Genomic DNA, 24,830 nt, shown 5'->3' with positions numbered 1-24,830 from the left:
TGTTGCAAAAAGCATTTAAAATAGAAAATGCATTGAGAAAAGCATTTAAAATAGAAAATGCATTGAGAAAAGCATTTAAAATGCAAAATACCCATTTTGCATTTCCATTTGAAATGGATTTATTTGAAATAAAGCACATCTCTGGACATTACAATAGTAGGTGTGATTGCCGGATTAAAATGATGAAAGATATAGTGTTAGTTCATGTTTACACCACTGCCAACTTATGTTTGTGACTCATACAGATAGTTGCCATTCGAGAAAAAATAATATTTTGGGACGGTACTTACGTAATTATATCATGCAAGGTAGAATTCCATCATTCTACCTTATTCATTTAATGATTTAACCTGTATCTATAATTTATTTTCTTTCTGAAATAAAAATGCTTAACATGTAACTGAGTTTTTCATTTTCCCGTCGTGAGGTAATATTTTGAAATTTCAAACATTTTTATTTTAAAAATATTTTAGGATAATAAGTAGGCTCCGAACGAGAATTGTACTGTCTATACACGGTGTCCGGAAACTCGTAGTACAAGCGGGAAACTGGAGAATCTACACCACATGGGGAACCCAAAAAAACATAAAGTTTTTTGATTTGAGCATTTTCAAAAAAACAAAAAAAAATATTTTTCGGCTATTTTAGGGTTAAAGTTTTTTCTGGTGTTTAGGGTTGAATAACAGATGTTTTAACCCTGCAGAGCAGAAATATTTTATGATTACACCGGGTTAAATGAAGGGTGATTTCAAAATAATGCTTCAAATCCGAGTTTCTTCATTTGTTTTACTTTCAAATAGTTTTAATTAGTTGGGTACTTTGATCTTCAGTAATAATTTATAAGAATTTGATTAAAAAAAAAAAAAAAAAAAAAAAAAAAATCAACTTCAAACTCGATTTACTCGATAACGAAAGCTCAAATAAAAAAAAATATACTACAAAATCGACTCCAAATGTGATGTAGATTCACCAGTTTCCCGCTTGTACTACGAGTTTCCGGACACCCTGTATATTGGCATATCTATGGTTAAATAAAGGTCCAATTTGTTTCATACAAAAGCCCGAAGATATCGATCTACTAGTGAGTGGTTTATTTATGGATCACATATTATATGAAAGCATTTTGAAGTGAAACTTCTTTACGCGCGTCATGCAATTTCGTGGACCGGAGTAAAACCAACTCATGACCGAAACGAAAATGCGGGACCGATTAAAGTTCATTTGATCTAGTCAAAGTTTTGAAGTAAAATATAAATGCTTCTTAGCTCATCTCGACAACTGGCGTTGGTGGTGTAATGGTCAGCATAGTTGCTTTCCAAGCAGTTGATCCGAGTTCGATTCTCGGCTATGGCAAATTATTTTTTTGTTTTTAACGCCTTTTTTTTTTTCAATGGTTGACGATAATATCAATCCACTAAGTAATATTTTAGGCCTGTAGAATAATTGAAAAGTTAAAGAATGATATAAAATTTTTTATGATGTTAACGATAAAAAAATAAAAAAAAACATAAAATTACCATAAAAAATGGGCCAACGGCACGCGGTGTTCCCAAGCGGTCACCCATCCAAGTACTGACCGCGCCCAATGTTGCTTAACTTCGGTGATCGGACGAGAACCGGTGTGTTCAACATGGTATGGTCGTTGGCAAACGCTAAACAATATTAATTTCTATTCTACCTGCAAATAAATATATGAAAATTAGTATAAAAAAGCCCTAATAATACTGAAAACATTAGCAAGGTGTGTGCGACGTTGATAAAAATAATCATTACATACGCGCTTGAAAAAGATCGTAATTACATCCATAACTTTGTAGGAATTTTTTTTTTCAATGGTTGACCATAATATCAATCCACTAAGTAATATTTTAGGCCTGTAGCATACTTGAAAAGTTAAAGAATTTTATGATATTATTAATTATAGTAACGATAAAAAAATAAAAAAAAACATGAAATTACCATAAAAAATGGGCCAACGGCACGCGGTGTTCCCAAGCGGTCACCCATCCAAGTACTGACCGCGCCCAATGTTGCTTAACTTCGGTGATCGGACGAGAACCGGTGTGTTCAACATGGTATGGTCGTTGGCAAACGCTAAAAAATATTAATTTCTACTCTACCTGCCAATAAATATATGAAAATTAGTATAAAAAAGCCCTAATAATACTGAAAACATTAGCAAGGTGTATGCGACGTTGATAAAAATAATCATTACATACGCGCTTGAAAAAGATCGTAATTATATCCATAAATTTGGAGGAATTTTTTGAAGTGAAACTTCTTTACGCGCGTCATGCAATTTCGAGGACCGGAGTAAAACCGACTCATGACCGTGACGAAAAAAAGGGATCATTTCGCTATAGGAGCCTAGCTAATATTATATACCTAGTTTAACTCACTCTCCTAACTCATCTTCGCTGTCTACAGGCAGAGCGCACGACTGTGGTCGTGAAGAACCGAGGTTCGATCCCCGCTTTAACTAATTTTTTTTTTTCTTTTTTTATAACTTTTAATTTTTTTTATCACATGCTACTTATAAATATGTCAATAGACAGAAAAAAAGAGAGAATGAAATGAAAAGAGAGAGAGAGAAGAATACTAGAAGTTTCACTTCTGTCTTGCGTAGGCTTGACACACCCATTTTTTTTTAATTTGCCTTCGCTGTTACCGTCAACGATTCATCTAAAATTCACAATATATCAGTAATACACATTCACAATCAGTAATAAACACATATTATTATTATTTTTTGGAATAACTTAATGAGTAATTAAAAAATTGTAATATTTAATTATACAAGACAATATTAGCGATTCTTAAACGAATATTTGAAACAGAAAAATCTAACAAGATACGGTCAAATCTAGGACATGAACCCAGGACCCTCGTCTTGCCGGGACTCGTCTTGCATCCCGGCAAGACGAGGGTCCTGGGCATAAATGAACCACTCACGTCCTGGGTTCAAGTCCTAGATGTGACTGTATCTTTTTCCGATTTTTCTGTTTCAAATATTCATTTGAGAATCGTTAATATTGTCTTCAATAATAAAAAATTACATATTTCAATTTCAACATAATATAGTTACGTAAACCAATGACAGACAACAGATGTCAAATAATGTCCATCATTTAAACTGTACCAAAATAGAACTATTCATTTGTTTTATCCCAAATCCATATGAAATGTAGACCCATATAAAAATGAGGAACTTTTAACTAAAAACTAACTAACTAACCATCACGCCGTTTCCCCGCAGGGGTAGGCAGAGAGGACGGACCGCCAAACAACTCGGTCTTGGCACACACTCCTTGCCTCATTCACATTCATACATCGTCTCATACATACTCTTCTATTATTCTGACTCTTGACATGGCCCGACTCGAGTATCTGATTCACTTGATCGTGCCATGTCTTCCTCGGGCGTCCCCGACTTCTGCTACCATTCACATTTGCATCATATATCCTCCTTACACTCCTATCTTCGCTCATTCGCTCTACATGCCCAAACCATCTAAGCGTCCCTTTCTTAATCTTACTCATTACGCTTACATCAGCCTTGCACTCTTTGCGGATCTCCACATTCCTCACACGATCAAACATGGTTTTACCACACATACGCCTCAGGGATCTCATTTCAACAGCATTTAATCTACTTTCATCCTTTCTTTGCCAGTTCCATGCCTCACTTCCATACATCAAGGTAGGTACCAGCACTCCGTTGTGGACTGCTAACTTCGCTTCTTTGGACAATTTTTTGTTAGCGCCTACGGCGTTTAGTCCTCCATTAACGGAATTACCTGCATTTACCCTTCTTTCGATATCTCTGTCAGCCTTCCCATCTCTCGTAAACATACTTCCTAAATACACAAACTCATCCACCTGCTCCAAATATTCCCCATTCACAATTATATTGCACACTGTTTTCGTACTCTCTCTTTCAAACACCATTACTTTAGACTTACTTACATTCATCATTAACTCATTCTTCATGCATACTTCGTTCATCCTAGACACGAGAGACTGTAGATCATCTATACTATTAGCAATCAGCACCGCATCATCAGCATACAACAGGCAACATACTTTAAAATTATTCAAATTCGCGCCCAATCCCACCTCTTTCAATTCTTGCATACAATTATCCATGTATAGATTGAATAACCACGGTGACATTACGCAGCCTTGTTTAACACCTTTTGTGATATCAAACCACCCCGTAAAACCACCGTTTACCCTAACACATGCAACGCTTCCCTCATACAGAGACGCAATTGCCTGAATCAGATTCGTATTCACTCCATACTTGGACAACACCTTCCATAGCTTTTTCCTGTCGACTCGGTCGTATGCTTTTTGTAAATCTACAAAGGCACAGAAAAGTTTCTGGTTTTTTGCCAGAAACTTCTCAGTGAGCATACGCAATGAGAAGATCTGGTCCATGCACCCCCTTCCACTCATGAAAGCACCTTGCACATCCCATATTTTATCCTTTGTTTCCTTTCTTACTCTTTCAATCAAAATTCTACCATACAGCTTGCCAACTGAACTAAGCAGGCTAATAGCCCTATGATTCCCACATTCCATACGTGACCCTTTACCTTTGTATAATGGCATGATCACAGCCCTTCTCCAATCTAAAGGCGTGTAACCTTCCTTTAAACATTGGTTAAAAAGATTGCACAACCATGTGAGAATTACACGGCTACCTCCTTTAAAATATTCAGCAGCAATATTGTCAAACCCAACAGCCTTACCATTCTTCATACATTTAATCGAGCTTTCTATCTCATCCATGCTAATTTCGGTAACATTCACTCCATCGTCATTCATATCTGATTCGCCACTGGAATCACTGTCATTCACTTCGCTTTCGAAGACTTCCTCGAAATAATTCATCCATCTCTCTTTTATTTTTTCCTCATTCGTCAACATTTTTCCATCTTTTGATTTTATCACTTTCATGCTTCCGTTTTCTGGGCCACTCCGGGACCTTTTGACTTCTTTCCAAAACAACTTAATGTTTTCTTGGAAATGGTTTGTCATTTTCATTCCTTCTTCCTCTTCCAGGCGTTTCTTTCGTTCTTTCACTCCAACTCTTACTTTTTTCTTACATTCCTTATATACTTCTTTCGCTCGATACTTCTCTTCGCTGGAAGCACTGCCAGCCGCAATCAGACACAACCATGCTTTCTTCTTTTCTGAGACCAGTGCTTTGATCTCATCATCCCACCATGCATCACCTTTCTTCCTACCTTGCGTACTTATTCCACAAACCTCCCTAGCAGATTCACAAAGACACACTTTTATGTGGTTCCATGTTTCGTCTATGCTTAGACCATCCATTTCCTTCGCATTCAATCTTATCTCTGCACAATTCACATACTTACTTCTCACATTATCGTTTTGCAGTTTTTCTATTTTGACTCTTGTCGGAGCTGGTACCGTTTTCACTTTAGAGCGCCAACCGCGAAAGAGGTTTACTCTCGACACTACAAGAAAGTGGTCAGTTTCGACCTCAGCCCCTCTGAAAACTGAGGAACTTTTATTAGTAAAAAAAAGGCTTTTAAAATATTCTTAAGAATTTATTAACCGGTCAGCAACGTAAGCAGATATACACGATAAAATAACGATAGCAGTCAAGTACAATAAGCGTGTTTACACGTCAACGCGTGTGTTTCCACAAAAATCGTCATAACTCCGTTATTCTTCTAGTGACATCCCTAAAACAAAAAGTAGAATATTCGTATTGAATGAAGCTTCACATCTCTATTCAAAGTTATCCATAGAAACCCGTAAAAAGACCTACTCAGTGGAAGCAAATTTTACCCGCCAAATCGTCAAACGACGCCAAGAAAGCCGTTTGACGTGCCGACCCGCCTCGCAAGTTTAATTATTTTTTTAAAAATATATTTTGTATGAAATGGTCAAAAAGTGAAGTGACAGAATTGTTTATTGTACATTTGTACGATGAAATAAGTGTTTTTTTTTACATTATCCGTGATTTTAGTATCGTTTTTACATAAAACATTACAGGTGAGTCATTTTTACAATTTTTTCATGTTTCCATTCTAAATTTAAATATTTACAAATGTTAATATTTATTTATGATACAACAATTTGAAAGCCTATTTTGTAACCTTTCTAAAACAGTTTTTACTATTCGGCTCCGTTCAGTAATGTTTCATTTATAGAGCTTTGATTGTGAGGCGGTAATAACACAACGTTTTCGTGAAATTGACATTTCGGTAAAGACATCTTAGCTTCAAGTTCGCGAAAAGTCGGAGGGGTTAATTAGGCATATTGATAATATCTATCACCATTGATATCGAAGTTGCTGAAACCACTTAGGGGCCGTTCAAGTATTATGTAAGCACTATAGAGGGGCAGGGGGGTCTTTGCTTTGCTTATTTTTGATGACATGGGGAGGGGGGGGGGTCGAGATAGTGATTACGTCAGCACTGCTCAGCAGTAGTTATTTTTTTTTACACATTGGCAACCCACACATTGTCTATGTTTGAAAACCGAAAACATATTCGGGGATTCCCACCGTGTCAATAAAGTTTGTTTAAATGAATATTATTATGTAGTCTATTTTATAAGTGCTGCTTATGAATCAATAAAAAAACAGAATACATTAACAGAAAAATGCATATAGGTTCCAATTTTTACGTAAGCATGGGAGGGGGGGTAAGAGCTTTGCTTACTTTTGGTGACAAGGGGGAAGAGGGGGTAAATAATTGTAATAAATCTGCTTACGTAATAGTTGAACGGCCCCTTACTGCTTGCCCGTATACTGGAAGTAGCTACACAACACCGTTCCCAACCCATGTTCAGGCGCCAATTGAAATGTGTACATGTAACGGAGCACTCTCAGTATCAAGCTTCGTACTTCACTCGGTTTACGTCGTTTCGTTACCGTCGCACGAGGGAGCCACCTATATAAAATCTAATCAAATGTTTATCCAGTGGAACGCCAATGGAGAACATGCGAGCATTCTAATATGATCCTTAGAATAATTTGCTATGCGATTTTGACATTTTTTTTATTTCTGGCTTTCACCCTTCAAGGGTGTTCTTGAACATCGTTTAAAATTATGGAGAAACAAAAGGTAAATTTAAATATTGATTTTATTTAATTAAGCAAATTTCAAAATTATAATGAAAATTGGAGTCGAGTTCAGACTTAGAAGAGATGAGATGTTGAATGGAGGGGAGGCAATTTTAGATAAGAAGAGAGGATATTTGTTTAGAGAGGGACAACCAAAAAATATGTGATCTAAAGTTCCCACTTCTAGACCACAGAATGTACAATCTGGGGAGTCAAGGACGTGAATTTTAAAAAGGTGGGAAGGAACGGAACAATGTCCGATCCTCATTAGAATAAGTGAAGAAATTTCTTTTTTAGAAAAATGGGGAAATTTTTGAAACCACGGTTTTTATGAGATAGTCCTTTGTATTGAGGCATAGCAGGCTCCCTTGGATTGACTAGCAATGTGCCAATACTCTGCCCAAACATTGCGGGATCTATCTTTGATGTTGGAAAAAAGATTTTGACATTCATGCTTTGAAAAATTTATTTAATTTTTTTTTTTAAATTTGAATGCAGGGTACATTGAGGTTTTCAGATAAGCAAAAACAATAAAATAGTTAAGAGTTTTTTTATTTGTCATTTGTGTATAATGCTATATTTACATGATGAACTATATTACTTTATAGGTACTTTCTGCATTACATCGCAGTTAGTTACACAACACCTATGATTGCAAATCGTTTCCTGACATTATTATACGATGATATAAGAGGATGTTTAGCTAGCAGTTCACAAAATAATCATGTTTAAGGCGATGCACCACGTTGTAACATTTGGAATCGGGCCGCTAACAATAACACTCCTTATGTAGATGGCGATAAGGTTTAAATTCTTGCTTAACACCAGCCCCCTGTTTTGGTTTATGCAAGAAAAAACATTGCCAAAAAGTGTGTTTAGAAAAGTTCATCCCTTTGGATATTACTTCTACTGGGTTTGTTAAACACAAAAATCAAAACGTTAATTTATCAAGTATGGTATTGTATTCGTGTTGGTCTTAACAAAAATGTTTTTATGTTTATTAAATATTCTTGCCGGCTACTGTGGGTTAAAGCAGTTATTATAGGCTTGATAAATAATTTTTTTCTGGGCTTATAAAAAGACTTCAAAAGAAAGCAATCAAATTTCAATACCAGAAACATGATTTTCCTAGTGACTACTAAATCCCTTGATTTAGCAGTCACTAGGAAGTCTACTTAAAATTATGTAGAATACTTTTTAGAAGCAATCGCTAAGGCAACAGGAGAAAGATAGGAAAATTGTGTAAAAAAAAAATCATTTGAAAGAGTTTGTTCAATTTATATTGGTGCCCCAACCCATCAGGATAAATATTATATAAAAGAATATTTAGATTTGTCTCTTTTTCCAATGTGATGATTTGAGAGTCCTTTGACATATTTAAAACGTTTATACATTTAAAAGAGATATCACTTTTATAAATTACATATTTCTAATTTTGAAACTGTTGATAATTCATTGTAGAATTCCATTTTAATAAGACTTTTTTGGATTAAGACACCTTTATACCTTTCATGAACACCTTTATATGAATTTATTTAAATATATACCATCGCGGACTTTTCTGTAGGCCTTTTTAAGGTATACAATTCCGAAGTACATTATTTTGATATATTTCATAAGGTTTAGCATGCTTTAGCAATGTAAGCGCCCGAAAATATATTTTTTACGACTTGATTACAAAATATCTACTCTTCTCTAATTTCTATAAACATAATATGAATGTATTATACAAATAAACTTTCCGGAAGAATTTCTTTAAATGATAGTGAAAACCCTATCTAAATCCGTTGCGTTGTTTAGAAGAACTAAGCGCACAAACAGACAGATGCGGATAGCGACATTATTTTATACTATTTAGAGATGTTCTTATTTCATATGGGGGGGTCAGGGGGGACATTTAAGTCGGCGAGCCAGTCTAGGGCCTCAGGTGAAGCCCGTGGGCCTCATGAATCCCTGCGGGGAAAGAATGGAGCGGGCATTCGTTGACCACATGTTCGGTGATCTGCACCGCACCACATTTACACTGAGCCCAAGAACGGCTTATTCTATTGACAGAGGTTCAGAGGCAATGAGAACTCAGACTGCCTCTCGATAAATCAAAACAAGTGGAATAAAGTTATATGTTAAGTGTTTTACTCTAAAAGAAGTCATCTTAAATATAACTTGATTATTTTTTTTAAGAAAGAAACATTCCTGGGTCACAAATAACCTGACAATATTGTAATTCCTCCTAGATCCAACATATTATCTAGCAAAGGATTGAACTCTCGAAGCCTGGGTGGGAACCCGGTGCTTTGGATCACTAGGCCATCAACCAGTCTCTCACTACTTGGTCACATTGCGAGGAGCGACAAATACAAAATTACCCAATTGATAATCCAGGGAGAGATAGATGGAAAATGTATGACATTTTCAAGCCACGGTTTTGAAACTGTGAAACCAACGTGACTGGTACAAAAGTACAGTCCTGCTGGTTTGTTCCGGGCTGCAGCCTGAACTGAAGGATGCTCCGATGATAGTCAATCTCCAATACGAACGGGCACAAGGCAAAGAAATTAAGGCATAGAAGTTGGCCTTGAAAGAGCGGGAATTAGCACGGTATCTGAGGAAAGACACGGAGAAAAGGGAATGAATGAACTCAATAAACAGTTGCCTAATGCGAGACTGTTCTAATGACTGAGGAAGCGCCCGATAACCTTAATAATAATAACTAAATAGTCATTGTTTATCCGAAGATGTCGTGGAAAGTGGTGCCATTGAAGCCCATCTCAGCAGGCGTGACATCTTGGAATGTGATGTACATCCTGAAACAATAAACAAGTGTTATAAAAATTTTATCATATAGGTAATACAATAACAAGTCAACATTCGTGGTCCGTATCCCCCTTTGGGACTCGCAGGTGGCGATATGGCAATATCAATATCAATATCATAACTTGTTTCATTGGTAATACAGTAACAAATCAACATTTGTGATCCACATCCCTCTTTGGGACTCAAGAACAAAGCGATATTTGACTGGCATTTCCCTCTAGGTGCGGCGTTCCGATATATACGCTAGGCTATGAAAAATATAGCGACTGAATAACTTAACATAATGACAATTTAACATACCTTTAAAAGGTAGTATAAAGTCATGAAAAGTGAAAACCAGAACTAGGTTAAATGGGTTATGTTTAGGTTTACAGGTTAATTTTTAATGACTATTACTTGATTTGTCATTGTGTTGAGTTATCATGGAACCATAAATGTTTCATTATTATTATTTTTTACATTTCTGTATGTCAGAAAAACAGCTTCACAATAGATTCAATCGACAATATGTTTGAATATAATTAGAAATCAACTAATTCGACACTTATTTTCGAGACGTCACTCATCAAAGTCGCCTCATATTACAGTACTTATTTAAGAAGCATAGCAGAAAGATGAGAATTACTTGGTGGGTGGGATGCCAAGCTCCTTCTCTACGTGCTGGAAGAGCACCTTGGCATGCTTCTTGTTCTCTTCGGTGCCGAGCTGGCCAATGGACATCAGCGTGGCGATGGCACACGGGGCCGTATCTCCGCCCCACGCCATCTGCACCCCTCCTGTTATGGAGCACACGCAGTACTGGGGGAAGAATTGGTAAAGCATTAGATTGATTAGGAGCTGAATGTTGTGTAAAAAAGTGCAACTGTCATGTTGATAAAACTATAACCTAAAATTAATAGTAAAATAGGTTTTAGCATCAAGATCCAAATCAATAGACTTGCCCTAACATGAAATCTGGGTATCATTTTGATGAGCTGGAGGCAAACCATATATTTGTCACCAGGAGGGTTCAAGAATGCTTTGAATATACTATGATATTAGTTGTCAATTGAACATCTAATATCACACATTGAAATAACCGTGAGTAGAAAAGTAAAGTTCACCAAAGTAAGGCAAAAGTTTACAGTGCTGTCCACTGTGGGACTTTCTGCGCAGGATCTGAATTTGCGTTCTTAAATGAATTGCCTGGCTTAACAATGCTAAAATTGAGTGAGGTGGGTAAATTAAAACACATTTTATTAGTTTAGTTTATTCTGGAATTAACAATTATTATTATTATTTTATAAAAGTGTCTAACTAAATAGCATAGTAAAATATAAAAATTTTCAAACAAGCCTGAACGTTTACTCAATAATTTGATACATATAGTTAAGTTTGGTAATTATTCAGGATCGCTGGTCACACTTAATACCAGTGGAGGTCGGTGACTTTTTGTAGAAGGGATGTTAGAAAATAAATGTATACCTACACTATCAAATAATTTATTTATTTATTGGTAAAGGTAAGAGACAAACAGCTTATACATAAAATATAAATATATACATGTTAAATACAGTCAAGCCAAAAAAGTCTCCTATATTAAAATTGATTGGAGAAGGAGTTTTATTGCATAAAAAAAATATATATAAATTTTAGGTGAGGAGGGGAGGAATAGGAATTTAGGATGAGGATAGGAGATGCTCTGGATACATTCCATACTATTGTATTAATTTTCGATTGTACGTGTTACTTCTAATCGATATTTGTGAAGGGTATTGCTAAAAATGTCTATGTTTTGAAATTTAGTATTATTTTGGGCACATATACGTGGAATTGGTGAATTTTTTGTAAAGTTAGTTCTATATGTAGGTAAATGAAACAAATGGGATTGCCGTGTTGATCTTGTTGGAATATGAATATTTATTAAATTGGTTAGCTCTGGTGAGTCGAGGCCATTGTTAAGAATTTTAAATAATAAGATTTGGTCAAAAATCAAACGTCGTGTATGAAGGGAGTTGAAGTTGTGGTAATTAATAGAATCGGTGTAATTTGAGAAATGTAAGTTTTGTTTATAATTAATGTGTTTAAAAATTTTTTTTTGAATTCTTTCGATTCTTTCAATGTGAGCTTGGTAAAAAGGAGTCCAGATCGGTGTGCAGTGTTCGAGGTGGGGACGGATGAACGCTGTGTAAAGGGAATATAGAGTCTTAAGGTTGCGGAAAGGTTTTGTTAAACATATTATAAATCCTAGTATTTTGTTGGCTTTGTTGATGATTGCATCAGTGTGTTGAATGAAGTTTAATTTCACATCCAGTATTACCCCGAGGTCTCTGATAGATTCTACTTCTTTGATATGTGTCCCGTTTAATGTATAATCAAAGGAAATTTTATTTTTGTTACGTGTAAATGATAATTTATTGCACTTTGAGGTATTTACTACAAGTTTATTTGATTCACAGTAGTCAAAAAGACGATTGAGATCCTCTTGAAGTTTAATGCAATCTTCGATTAATTTGATAACTAAGTAGATTTTTTTATCGTCTGCATATGCTAGGTAATTGGCGTGTAAAAAACATCTGTGAATATCATAAATATACACATTAAATAATAATGGCCCTAAATGAGAACCTTGAGGTACACCGGAGGGCACGGAAAAGAAACTGGACTTAGTTCCCGCAACTGATACATATTGAAGTCTGCTCCGAAGGTATGAAGTGAGCCACCGAAGTAAGTCACCATGGATGCCTATTTGACTTAATTTTTTAATTAGAATAAAATGGTTTACTTTATCGAAGGCCTTAGAGTAATCAGTGTAGATTACATCTACTTGGTTTCTATTGTCCATATTGCTCGTTAAATATTCCGTGAAATTTACCAAATTTGTTAGTACCGATCTTTTTTGTAGAAATCCGTGTTGTTGGTTTTGTATGTTGCGAACAATTGTTGTATAAATTTGATCGTAGACAATTTTTTCAAAGAGTTTACTAAATACCGTTAGAATTGAGATTGGGCGGTAGTTTACAATGTTGCTTTTAGAACCTGTTTTATGAATAGGGATTATAGTTGCTTCTTTAAACTTTGTAGGAAATTTTCCTGCTTTTAGTGACATTCTAAATATATTAGTTAGGGGGTAAGAAAGATTTTTTGCACATTTTGAGACAAAGTATGGCGATATACCATCACTGCCAGCACCCTTACAAATGTCTAAATTCTTCAGGTATTTATTGATCAAAAAATTGTTTATTTGTACGTTCCCAATCGGGTTATGATTATTCATATAGGTAAAACTATCGACTATACTGGGATCATTCGTGTCCTTATCATTAACATAGGTGGACTGAAAGTGTTTAGAGAATAGTTGACACACTTGTTGAGCACCGGTGCCTGACTCATCTTTAAGGTGCATGATTTGTGGGATGCCATTTGTTACATATCTATCCAATGTACATATCTATTTTTTTATTATTATTTATTGAGTTAGTTTATACAACATTTGAATATAAACAAGATAATATTTCATTTTGTAACCTTCATTCTTCAGACTTTCGGGCATTTCATCATACATCTTTAGTCCTTTGTACATTAGGTAGTTCTGTGATTTTGATTTCTTCATATGTGGGAATCTAATTCTATTTACATTTCTGGTTTCGTAATTATGAACATCTCTATTAAAAACGATTTCATCGTTAAAATATTTTGGCATTTGGTTGTTCACGATTTTATGCACAAAAATTAACACATTAAATAACAGTCTCTTTTTTGTTGGAATCCAATTTAGCTGCTTTCTCATTTGATTAATGCTTGCGTATTTGCCTTTTCCCAGTATACATCTCATAGCTCTATTCTGTATAGCATCTAGTTTGTTCAAATTTCCTTCATTGAGCAAATATAACATAGTAGAGAAGTAATCTAAATATGGAGCAACTATAGTTTTATAAATGAGCTATGTAATGTTTCCATTTAGTTTATTTCTTAATCTATGGACTATTCCACAAACATAATGCAATTACTGTCAAAAATAATATGCCAAATTAATGTACGATTAATAATTACAGAACCAAAATTAAATTAATTAAATAGGTAGGTATAAATTGAATAATAAGATAAATTGAAGGTTTTTCTATTGCTTCGCTTGAGTAGAATACAAATACAAAAATAAATTATAGGTCTTGAAAAAGTCTAAATGTTCAGAAAAGGTTTTTTTCTAGAATTTTGTTATTTTTAAAATAATAATCCGAAAAACTATCAGACATCAGTGTCACCAAACAGAATAGAACAGAGCTTACTATAAAATCTAATTTATCTATAGAAAGCAAAAGAGCGGTTGTTATAAAAATACTAACAAGAAAATCCCTGGAAAATGGACTTCAAAATTTCAGTCCGTTCGGCGCCATAGAACAAGGACGGTTTATTTCAGAAAATTTGACCAATTCATCAATTTTCAAACTTAATAATAAAGTTCGGTGAAAGTCCTATTGAAGTTCTGTTATTATATCAACATGGGCCAGTTGCTTCACAGAACTGAAATAATAATAGAACTTTCAGTCCTTAAAAATTAACTGTGAAATTTGATGAATTGTTCAAATTTTCTGAAACAACCCGCCCTAATATTTCAATAATTTGTCTTATACAAAGCAAATTTAAAAAAATCGCATAAAAAATTCATAAATGAACTAAAAATACAACAGAGATCCTGGGGTAGATTCCCAGTTGAGAACGTTACCTTCTTTTAATTTTTCTATTAGTATTATCTTCTTCTTCAATGTACCAAAAATAATTAACTCGGTTCCTAATATGTAGGTATGCAATTCTGTGCATTATACAAGACGTTTTTTGTACCTTGGATGCTCTTCTCAAATGCGTTTACAGCATCCGAAGACTTTGGCAGGCAGGACTAAATACGCATGCGCGAATGTCATATACGAGGGTGGGTCAATAAGTCCTTAGAAAAGCCGACAGGTGGCGCGACTAGTACTGTAAGCGGTTTGTTTTCATGCAGCGGCACTACCGATTCAGTATGCTGCAAAGTTTCAAGCAGATTGGTCGGGTTGTTGTGTGTTTCTCGTACATTTAAAAAAAAAAAATTTGCTTGTTTACAAAAATGGAGAAAATTGAGTTTAGAGCTGTTATTAACCACTCGGAACATTAGAACGTCAAAAGACGTAAATATGATAATAGCGGTCAAGACATTAGTACGTCTTTTCACGTAAACGCGCGAGATTTTACAAAAATCGATTTATTTCCATCACTAGTATACGGATTGCCATGATTTAAAAAACAGAGTATCGATAATGAATAACGCTACGCGTCTGCATTCAAGAATATCTATGGAATTTCGAGGTGCATTATCTAAGTCGATTGGACTTGTCATCTTGTTCGTTCATAATTTATTGCGTTTTTAAATAATTTATTAAAAATATTTTAGTTTGGGCGGTTAATATTTTGAGGTGACTAATAGTTTTTAATTATATTTCTTCAATATATAAAGTGTTATTTCTTTATGATACTCAGAAAATAGTACATTTTTCACAGCTTTGAAATAATGGTCAGCGATTTTTACATATTTTTGACGTTTTCAGAAAATGTATATTTAGAAACGCAAATATTTACGTATAACAAAACAATACGATAGTGAATTTCATAATCTTTCCAAAACATTTTTTAGAATGAGGCTAAGTTTCCCAAAACGTGAGTTATGAAGCTTTTAACAAAACTCGTGAATAACACAAAAATTTTCGCGTTTTGACAGTTCGCAAAGGAACACAAAGTAAATAAAAGTCCTTTTCTGAGAGGTTAAACATTTTAATATAAAAGGGTTAACAGCAAAGGAAATAAAAAATGAGTTGGATTTAGTTCACGGCACATCTGCTCCTTCACTTGCAACTATTTATAACTGGTTAAATGAATTTAAACGTGGTCGTACATCAACAAAGGATGAACCACGCTCAGGACGTCCTGTAGAGGTGACTACACCAGAAATGATCAATAAAATCCACGATATGGTGGTAAGTGACCGAAGATTAAAGTTGAGTGAGATAATTGAGGTTACAGGGATCTCAAAAGGTAGCGTCATTTCTATTTTACATGACAAATTGGGCATGGAAAAAATTTCTGCAAGATGGGTGCCGCGTTTGCTCACAGTCGACAATAAACGCAATAGGGTGGTGGCCTCTAAAGCCCTGTTGTCGCTCATGCAACGCAATCCGGATGAATTTTTTCGTCGCTTTGTGACTGTAGATGAAACATGGATACACCACTATACTCCCGAGACGAAAGAACAGTCAAAGCAGTGGATTGCGAAAGGCGAACCATGTCAAAAGAAGGCGAAAACCGTAAAATCAGCTGGTAAGGTTATGGCTACTGTATTTTGGGATGCACATGGAATTATTTTCGTTGACTATTTGGAAAAAGGAAAAACAATAACAGGGGATTATTATGCATCTTTATTGGACCACCTAAAAAACAAAATTGAAGAAAAACGGCCTCATTTAAACAGGAAAAAAATCCTCTTTCATCAGGACAATGCCCGTGTTCACACATGTTTACGATCAATGGCTAAAATTGAAGAATTGAAGTTCGAATTGGTCGACCACCCACCGTATTCGCCAGATTTAGCCCCCAGTGACTTTATCCTTTTCCCAAACTTAAAAAAATGGCTAAGTGGACAATGTTTTTTTTCAAATGAAGAAGTCATCGATCGGACAAATGCTTATTTTGAGGACCTTCCGAAAACTTATTTTTCTGACGGTTTAAAAAAAATTGAGAAACGTCTAACCAAGTGTATTGAGCTCCAAGGAGATTATGTTGAGAAATAAAAAAAAATACAAAAATACAAACTGTTTTAATGCTTTTTTCTAAGGACTTATTGACCCACCCTCGTACTTTGGCACTTTGTGGATTCGGAATAAAGATAGAATCCACACTGCTGGTTTACAAACATTAATATGTCCTTTTACTCGCTCTCTGAAATTTGCAGTAGTGCTGTTTTGTTTACGATTAGAAATTAAATAATATAAATAAATAATTGTCATTATTTTTTACTTTAGAACACAAGAGATGCGGCGCATCCAAAGCATGTTTGAGGGGACCGCGTATGCTTAAAACATTTTTTTTTTTAATAAAACCTTATGATTTACCTTAATTTCTATAAAAAGAAACTGTCTGCATTTGGGAAATTTTTAATTTTGGCATTTCAATTTTTAATAATGCAAGTTTCCTGTATACTCAGATACTGAAAGATTCATTTCTTGACACAAATCACCAAAAGTGGGATGGTCTTTATTTTCTCATACTTATTTTGGAAAAATGAATGAACTGACATTTATTTATGTTTAATGCTAATTTGTTGATTGAGCACCATTCCAAAAGATATCTCAAGTTAGTTTGAAGTGTAATACAATCATTAATGTGGTAAATCTCTTTATAAAGTGTCATGTCATCGGCAAACAGTAGAACGTTTATGTCAGTAAATACATCGTTTATGAATATTATCAAGGTTTGAAAATTTTTTAATAAATATTTTTATGGTATATTAAAAAAAGTGAAGTGAAAATAATTTTTATAATGCCTTTGTCTAATTAAATGTGTTTCGTGTAAAGTAGTAATAAAACCACTGGTAAATATTAAAAATTAAATATGTTTCGTGTAAAGTAGTAATAAAACCACTGGTAAGCGACTTTAAAAACTTTGTTTTCTTTCAATTAATATTTTTAATTGCATACGTCAATTTGTAATACTAAAATCTGAGAGAATCTTTCATTTGCTTATAAGAAAAATATTTTATTTTGAAATTTGTTCAAAAACAGCAAATTTATCTGAAATCGAATGTAATGTGAAAATATTTTCTGCGCAATCTGCATTCTGACAGTTCTAATATGAAAAGTACATTGCAAAATGTCACAGGCTTTATGGGTTAGGATAAGTACTCTAATCTATTCTCGATCCAAGTTAAGAACGTCCTGCTAGCGTACTAAATTAGGTTTGTTCTGCGCATACCACCCCCCCCGCTACGTTTCTTCACCATCGCTCGGCTGCGATTCCTGTCACCGCTCACAATTCAGTATGTCCTTGGCTTTCGTTCTGAGTGCCCGCGCTTAGAGAAATTAACCCTTTCAGACCCTGCGATAAAATGGATATTCAGCCGATATGTCCAAATTCATTATAACCAATTACGAAAAACAAAAAAGGACAGGTACACATTATTTATGTGTTATTTGTATGACTATTCGATTTGCAACAATGCATTTTTATAATTCAAGGATATAGATAGGTAATTTATGTATAAAATTTGTGAATATTGGTGTTGAACGGTTTTATTTACGGAGTGGTCAATGGTTAAACAGCATGTCAAAGTAAACAATACAACCCTCAAAATAAGTGACGCAAGACTACTAATGCAAGAATGTATCGAAAAAGTTACGCCAGAGCATTGGAGTAACTTTGTTCGACATATTATTGGTATCGAAAAAAATATTTGGAATATCGATCACATTGTTGATGAACTCGAGGACAATAATAATAATTCGTTAGCTTTTGACATTTTCAACTTTGGATTGATTTCTTAGCCGATTTGATAAATCTGATGCCAAATCAAGTACAATGTATATTGTAATACTATCATCATCATTATTTGAATATACAAAATGTTTAAATTTTTTGTCGGTAGACAAATAAAATAATATAATTAATTTATTAAAGTAGTGGGTCTGAATGTGTTAACGCTCGTCCTTGTAGATGTGGGGAGAAGGGGCGGAGACATGCGCCTCCACGGGTTGTTCTAATGTTGGACCGAGAATAGGTGCAATCAAGATAATAATATAATATGTCGATTAGAACCAAATGATAAGGTTGAAATAATATAGATTAACTTATTAAATATTGTATCGTCGAGATGAGAAATCAAAATATAATATAAACATGATAAGGAAAAACCAAATAATGATAAACTTGATGAATTCCGCTGCACGCTTAAGAGTGATTGTATACCTGACAAAATCAACTATTTTCGACACACACGAACTCTGTTCTTCATTTTCAAAACAATATTTTTTCTAACTAGAATTTATTTTAAAAACGTTTGCCTGAAAACAGTAAGATGGCGGTAGTGTAAATCTTCGTTATAAAAGTTATGAATTTCAGTTACCAGATGGCACTATTTTTTTGTATTATTTATTTAATTAGAATATAAACGAATATATACAAGGTAACATTTAATTTAATTGTATGTATTTTAATATTTTTACAGAAAGCCTGACATTTCTTTTTTTTTATGCTTCCGATTTTGTTGTCCGGGTTAAATCTTCCCCATAGGAAAAACTAAACCCTTCCACTCACTTTTCCACAAATGATCATCTAGTCAATCAACATTATGTAAGTGCATTATATAAGCAAAATAAATACAAAACAATACAAGAACAACACGTCAACTCACAAAAGATCAAATGGGAAAATAATTCACCGACTCCAGATATTTTCATATCAGAGGGTTCGGCTCGGTAGAACTTCTAACAGGGCCTATAAATCCTACTGATCCCTCAACATAAATATTTAAAAAATCTTTTGTTATCCTACATGTATTCAAAATGACCGACTTTTGCATCTTTATATATAATTTTTTTGAAAGATCTAATACGCCTAAATTTTTAATTAGAGAGCTAGGTATAATGCCAGTAGCCGAAATAACGAATGGTAATATTTTTATAGTCTGAGAATGCCAAATTCTTTTTATTTCATTTCCTAAATCTGTGTATTTTCTTATTTTTTCGCTAACAGATTTTTGAATATTACAGGAATTTGGTATAGCGACATCAATGATATTAGTTAATTTTTTAAATTTTTTCATGTAAAACTATATCGGGTCTATTATGACTAATCGCTTATATTATTATTATTTCTTCATACATCTTTAGTCCTGATTTTCCATATTATGACATGTATGATGATGTATGTGCCAATTTCTTAATTATGTATATCTCTATTAAAAACATTTTGGCATTTGGTTTTACATAGTTTTATGCACAATAATTAACACATTAAATTCAATAGATAACAATGAATTAAATGAAATAATATAAATAAATAATTTTTTAAGTACTTAAAATTTTAAATACCAAAATACTTTTAACAAAATAAAATTTTATTGATTCTGTGGTCCAGAATAAATATCTAGGTTCAGATATAAATGCTAATACTTCTTTATTTGCGTACACCGGGTTCGAACCCGCGACCTTCGGAATGTGAGTCTAAAGCTTCACCACCGGACAGGCCGGCCGTCAGATGCACGCATTGTAAAAAATATACCTACATCTGGTCAAAAAACAGAGTACCTCTGTTCGTTCTACCTCGGTCAACAATAACCGTTATAAATAACATTATTGTTTTCTAAGGCCCAAAGAAACGCCATCGGGCCCAAAATTCGCTTGTATTCAACAGTCCTTGGTGAAGCAAAACCTCAGATTTGGCAACATTCAGTTCATTTACAACGATGCCACATAGCACTCAGAACTAAAAAGCGCCTTGCGCGGGTGGACATTTTTGTAAGTTGTTTTACAGTGGACGGTAAATTGATATCCCGACCTAAAAATGTCAGGTTATTTGTGTTTTGTCTTTTCATTCATGTTTTTTTAGAATAATTTACAAAAACAATAATAAATATCGAGATATGGCCCGACTCAACAGGATGACGACCTCCGTGACGTCGCGGGTTACAATCTTGGCGTGCACGAATACCAACCTACATTTTATTTTAATAATTTGTGTTATTTCACAATGTACATAAGTATTATATTTGCGGCATTTTCCAGAGCGTTAGATACTGTCAGTATCGCCCCGATGAAAGACCACAAATCATTATTTAAATTTAGACCGCAGAACGGGTATTATTTATTGAATAAGTGAATCTACCTGGCTATTCAGATTTGGTCACCAAACACGGGTAAAGCCATTTCAAGCAACGTTTCAATTCTGAATGGTGGTCTTACACCAGGCGATACTGAGAGTATCTTTCACTATGGAACGTACCGCGCATATACCATACGTATATTAATTCATTAATTGTGAATAACACAAATTAACCAAATAAAATTTACTTGCCCATTCCGATATTCGATCCCGCAAACTTCGAGGCGAGAGTTTTACAGTATAGTGTACAGAATAGCATAACCTAAGCCAGTGGCCGTTTGGCTTGAATAACTGAAACCGATTTATACGTTGAATATTGGCTTATGACATGGGAAGAGTCAATAGCGAACCATGATAGCGCCATCTGTTGGGATATTTAAAAGAAGCTTTTAGTTCGATGTTCTACCGTATTTAAAATTTCAAATAGGCGCCAGCAGACGGCCTGTTTTAAAAGTAATTTAAAAATCTAAAAGTTCTTTCTTAAATTGTAGTATAAAAAATATTAAATTAACTTTAAAAAATGGAAAAATATAATACCAGTAATTTATCGTTTAGTTTTGTTAAATAAACGTATCCAAAGTTTTACAATCTGCATTTTAAAAACAAGTACAATTAGAGTTTATGAAAAAATTAAACTACGAACCTATTTTATTTATTTTTTAGTTTTTTTTTTCGTACGTTTAAAGAAAACCCCTTCAGGTATTTTTTGACGATATTCAGCCTTTAATAGTATTTTTTAAAACGCACGTATTACGGTCTGAAAAAGGTCATATTTTCGATTTGATTTTGATAATTACTAAGCCTATGTTAATTTAAAAAATGTATAAAAAAAATTTTACTTGTTGAAAACACTATCATAATCGATTTGCTTAATAATATAATCATTATTTTAAATTAATAAAAAACTACACTCGGCCTTAATACACAAAAAAATTATAAATAACACTTGGTTTTCATTTAATTACTACAAGAAATAAGTATTTATGTCTCGGGAGATGATAAAAGATGCATAAACATGGACAAAACGTTTACCTCTCTAAAAGTAATATAATGAAGACCAACACAGGCACTAAGTATTGATCACCTAAGATACAAAGGTAGATACTAAACTACAAAACATATTGTTCAATGCAATTTTTAAACATAACCATCAATGACAGTGCAATGACAAAAACAATTATAACTCCAATCCTGAAATCGGTACAGTCTGCCATGACCAACTCCAGCAATTACGGCCAATATCCTTAGCAAATATAACTGCAGATTATTTGAAAGGATAATTCTAAATGAAATACAAGATAAATTAATGTCTAAAGATAACCAGATGGGCTTTAAATGTAGATTATCCACTAATATATGGCAATATACACTGCAAAGCAAATAATAGAATTCTACAAGAAACGAAAAACTACCGTATACGGATGCTTCCTACACCTAAGTAAAGCCTTCGACAGGGTCTGTCATGAAACATTATGGGAGAAATTGAAAGCTAGGAATATACCTACCATATATATAAACACACTATCCCGATGGCACTCCTAGCAGGAAAATGTAGTACGATAGGCAAGTACATACTCCCAGCCGATATACTTGGGGTCATGAGTACAGCAAAGAGGGTGTATGTCCCCCATCCTGTTTAATGTATACATGGACTAGTTGTCAAGTTGCCTGGAGCAGGCTGTCGTATTAACATGCATATGCATAAATCACATAAGCTATGCAGACGACGTGATCATCCTAGCTCCGTTGATCAAGGGATTGAGATTACTGCTAAATATTTGTAAAGAATATGGAAAACAGCACAATATGATGTACAACCCGAAGAAGACGGAAATGATTCGGTTCCACCACGGAAAAAACATAGTGTCACTACTGAACTTGCTCGATGGAACGACTCTGAATCCAATATAATGAAGCCTGTAGAATTATATTTGGATTTATTTTTTTTTATTTTTTTTATATTAACTCCACACAGGAGGCCCTGAAGAAAATAATTTCCCTCAGGACCTATGTCATCTTTGGGGATGCTATGTGGAGGGTCTTTTTGTGGAGAGGAAGGAGTGAACATGGGTCTTGAAGAGTCCCATGTTGTAGGAGGGAGGAAACACAGAGGCCGGCAGTTCGTTCCACAGCCGAGCTGTTGAACTTAAGAACGAATCGTAGAAGCGACCCGTTCTCATGTGACAAATATCAACCGTGTACAAATGTTGGGCGCGTGTTTGGTGTGTATCCCTACTACGCACCGGTGCCGAAGGGATCAATGACGCTAGTTCCTCAGAGCATCTTCCATTGGATACAAAAGATACAGCAGCACATCGACAATGTTCACGGAATTTGGATTAAATTAATTTTTCAGCCTGATGAGACACCGGGTCACTGGAGCCAGGATGCGTTGGCGACCGCAGCCTACCAACACCATGCGCCACACCAGAGTGAGCGCTGGGCCCAAGCTCACTCAAGACCATGCCCTACGTAGTTGTCCTTAATTGCTAATTTATCTTTCTTTATCTATTTTTACATTTTCACTTATCTATTGTACAATAAATGCGTATATAACCTCCCCACATATTGGAAAAAAATGATTATTATTGTTAAAGTTTCATTTTTTTCTCAATCAAAGATAAGTTTGAAGGTTAGGAAACTAACAACCTAAAAACCTATTTTGTGCGTGTTTACTTGAACCCCCAACTTAAATAGTGGTCTCCATTGGATATTTAAGTTGGAATCAAGTGTTTTTTAAAGAGCCTTTGCATGTAGCGGAATTAGACAAGTTTACCTAAATTATAAACATGATAAAAAAGTAAAGGAAACGGCAAATAATTTTCATGAACTTACGCTCTCAGGTTTTCCCAAAGCCTTGGCTATTATCTTGGTAGTTCTAGCGGCAAAATCCCCAGGGATCTTTTCGGTGGAAAGGTTGGTTTCGATTTTGAAGTGCGGCATTTTCAGTTATACACAGTCTATTACAAAGCGGTGGAAAATTCCTTTCGGCTTTTCGAGGGAGCAATCAAAAACTAATAGCTGATAATAATATAATCTAATCGTTGTAACATAAATAAACCACTCTCGCGTTGTAAGTTTCTGACAGTGACATTTATTTTTATTTTGTGGATTTACCCGAAACAGCTGATGTTATAAAAAGTTACGACGTTTTATCCGTCATCTCGTTCGGTTTTCATAATAAGTGAAAGAGATGCAATAATGTTGTCAGGTCATCATCGAGTAAAATATTTCTAATGTGTTGCCATGCTACATATATGTAAAATGCAAGGAAGAACTTTAAGGGGAACGGTTGCGTGAGCTTTTTCATTAAAAAAAACTTAAATTTGTAGCAAAAATCTAATACAGCTACTTTATTTATTCGAGTTTCAAATTATATAATATTGGCAATTAAAGAAATCGCTTTATCACGGTTTTATGGGCAAGGTTGGTAATTATTTGTAATTTAATGGTAATAACTGAAAAATAATCTTGACCTTTTTACAATACTAATATAATGAAGCATAAAATAAATAATATGAATTATTAAAATAATCTGTTTTGACGGGTTTAAATTTAATTTTAACTTAATTAACGACCGATTTATGTTAGAACACAAATTTGTCGTTTATAAATTTTAAATTCCGACCATAAAACGCCTATTTTACGATGTTTTATTTATATTTCATTGTATTTACGTAGTAGGTTGGGATAGATTTTTTTTATAATTATCATTATAGATATTTGCTGTAACTTTTGATTTAAAAAACAATGTTATTCATTTTGGTTTAGTACAGGGTTTTCCAATAAGAGGTGTTATTTTGAATAGCCCGCTATTTCGGTAGATGTTACTTTTGAAGCTCTCTTTTTTGACATTTGACAAGTAGAAACGTAGAAACTACGCCATTAAAATGGAACGATACACGCTTCAACAACGCATTGAAATTATTAAAATTCACTTGAGTGAATCAAATGCAAATCATCTTGAGTGATGAGGCTCATTTCCACCTCGGTGGCTTCGTCAACAAGCAAAATTGTCGCATCTGGGGCT

At 34.3% G+C, this 24,830-nt stretch overlaps 1 protein-coding gene and 2 non-coding genes across 3 annotated transcripts; all 3 read right to left on the bottom strand.

Annotated features, from left to right (window-relative positions):
• Nucleotides 1-1,528: 1,528 nt before the first annotated feature.
• Nucleotides 1,529-1,647, bottom strand: LOC149413357 (5S ribosomal RNA). The gene has a single exon (XR_016304483.1). It is a non-coding gene; the product is annotated as a 5S ribosomal RNA (ribosomal RNA).
• A 323-nt stretch (nucleotides 1,648-1,970) lies between these two features.
• On the bottom strand, nucleotides 1,971-2,089 carry LOC149413356 (5S ribosomal RNA). Its single transcript, XR_016304482.1, has one exon. It is a non-coding gene; the product is annotated as a 5S ribosomal RNA (ribosomal RNA).
• A 5,555-nt stretch (nucleotides 2,090-7,644) lies between these two features.
• Nucleotides 7,645-23,942, bottom strand: LOC149413355 (macrophage migration inhibitory factor homolog). The gene is made up of 3 exons (XM_089645325.1): nucleotides 23,636-23,942; nucleotides 10,548-10,720; nucleotides 7,645-9,912 (listed from the first exon to the last, which is right to left on the bottom strand). Exons 1-3 carry the CDS (start codon nucleotides 23,741-23,743, stop codon nucleotides 9,834-9,836), a joined length of 360 nt encoding a protein of 119 aa, XP_089501451.1. The 5' UTR covers nucleotides 23,744-23,942; the 3' UTR covers nucleotides 7,645-9,833.
• Between the last annotated feature and the right edge of the window lie 888 nt (nucleotides 23,943-24,830).

The sequence above is a fragment of the Hesperophylax consimilis genome, chromosome 22 (genome assembly GCF_061612785.1).
Source record: "Hesperophylax consimilis isolate HC1 chromosome 22, BYU_Hcon_1.0, whole genome shotgun sequence".
NCBI classification, from domain to species: Eukaryota; Metazoa; Arthropoda; class Insecta; order Trichoptera; family Limnephilidae; genus Hesperophylax; species Hesperophylax consimilis.
Note: the sequence above shows the minus strand (reverse complement) of the source record. Positions and strands in the feature narration are given on the sequence as shown.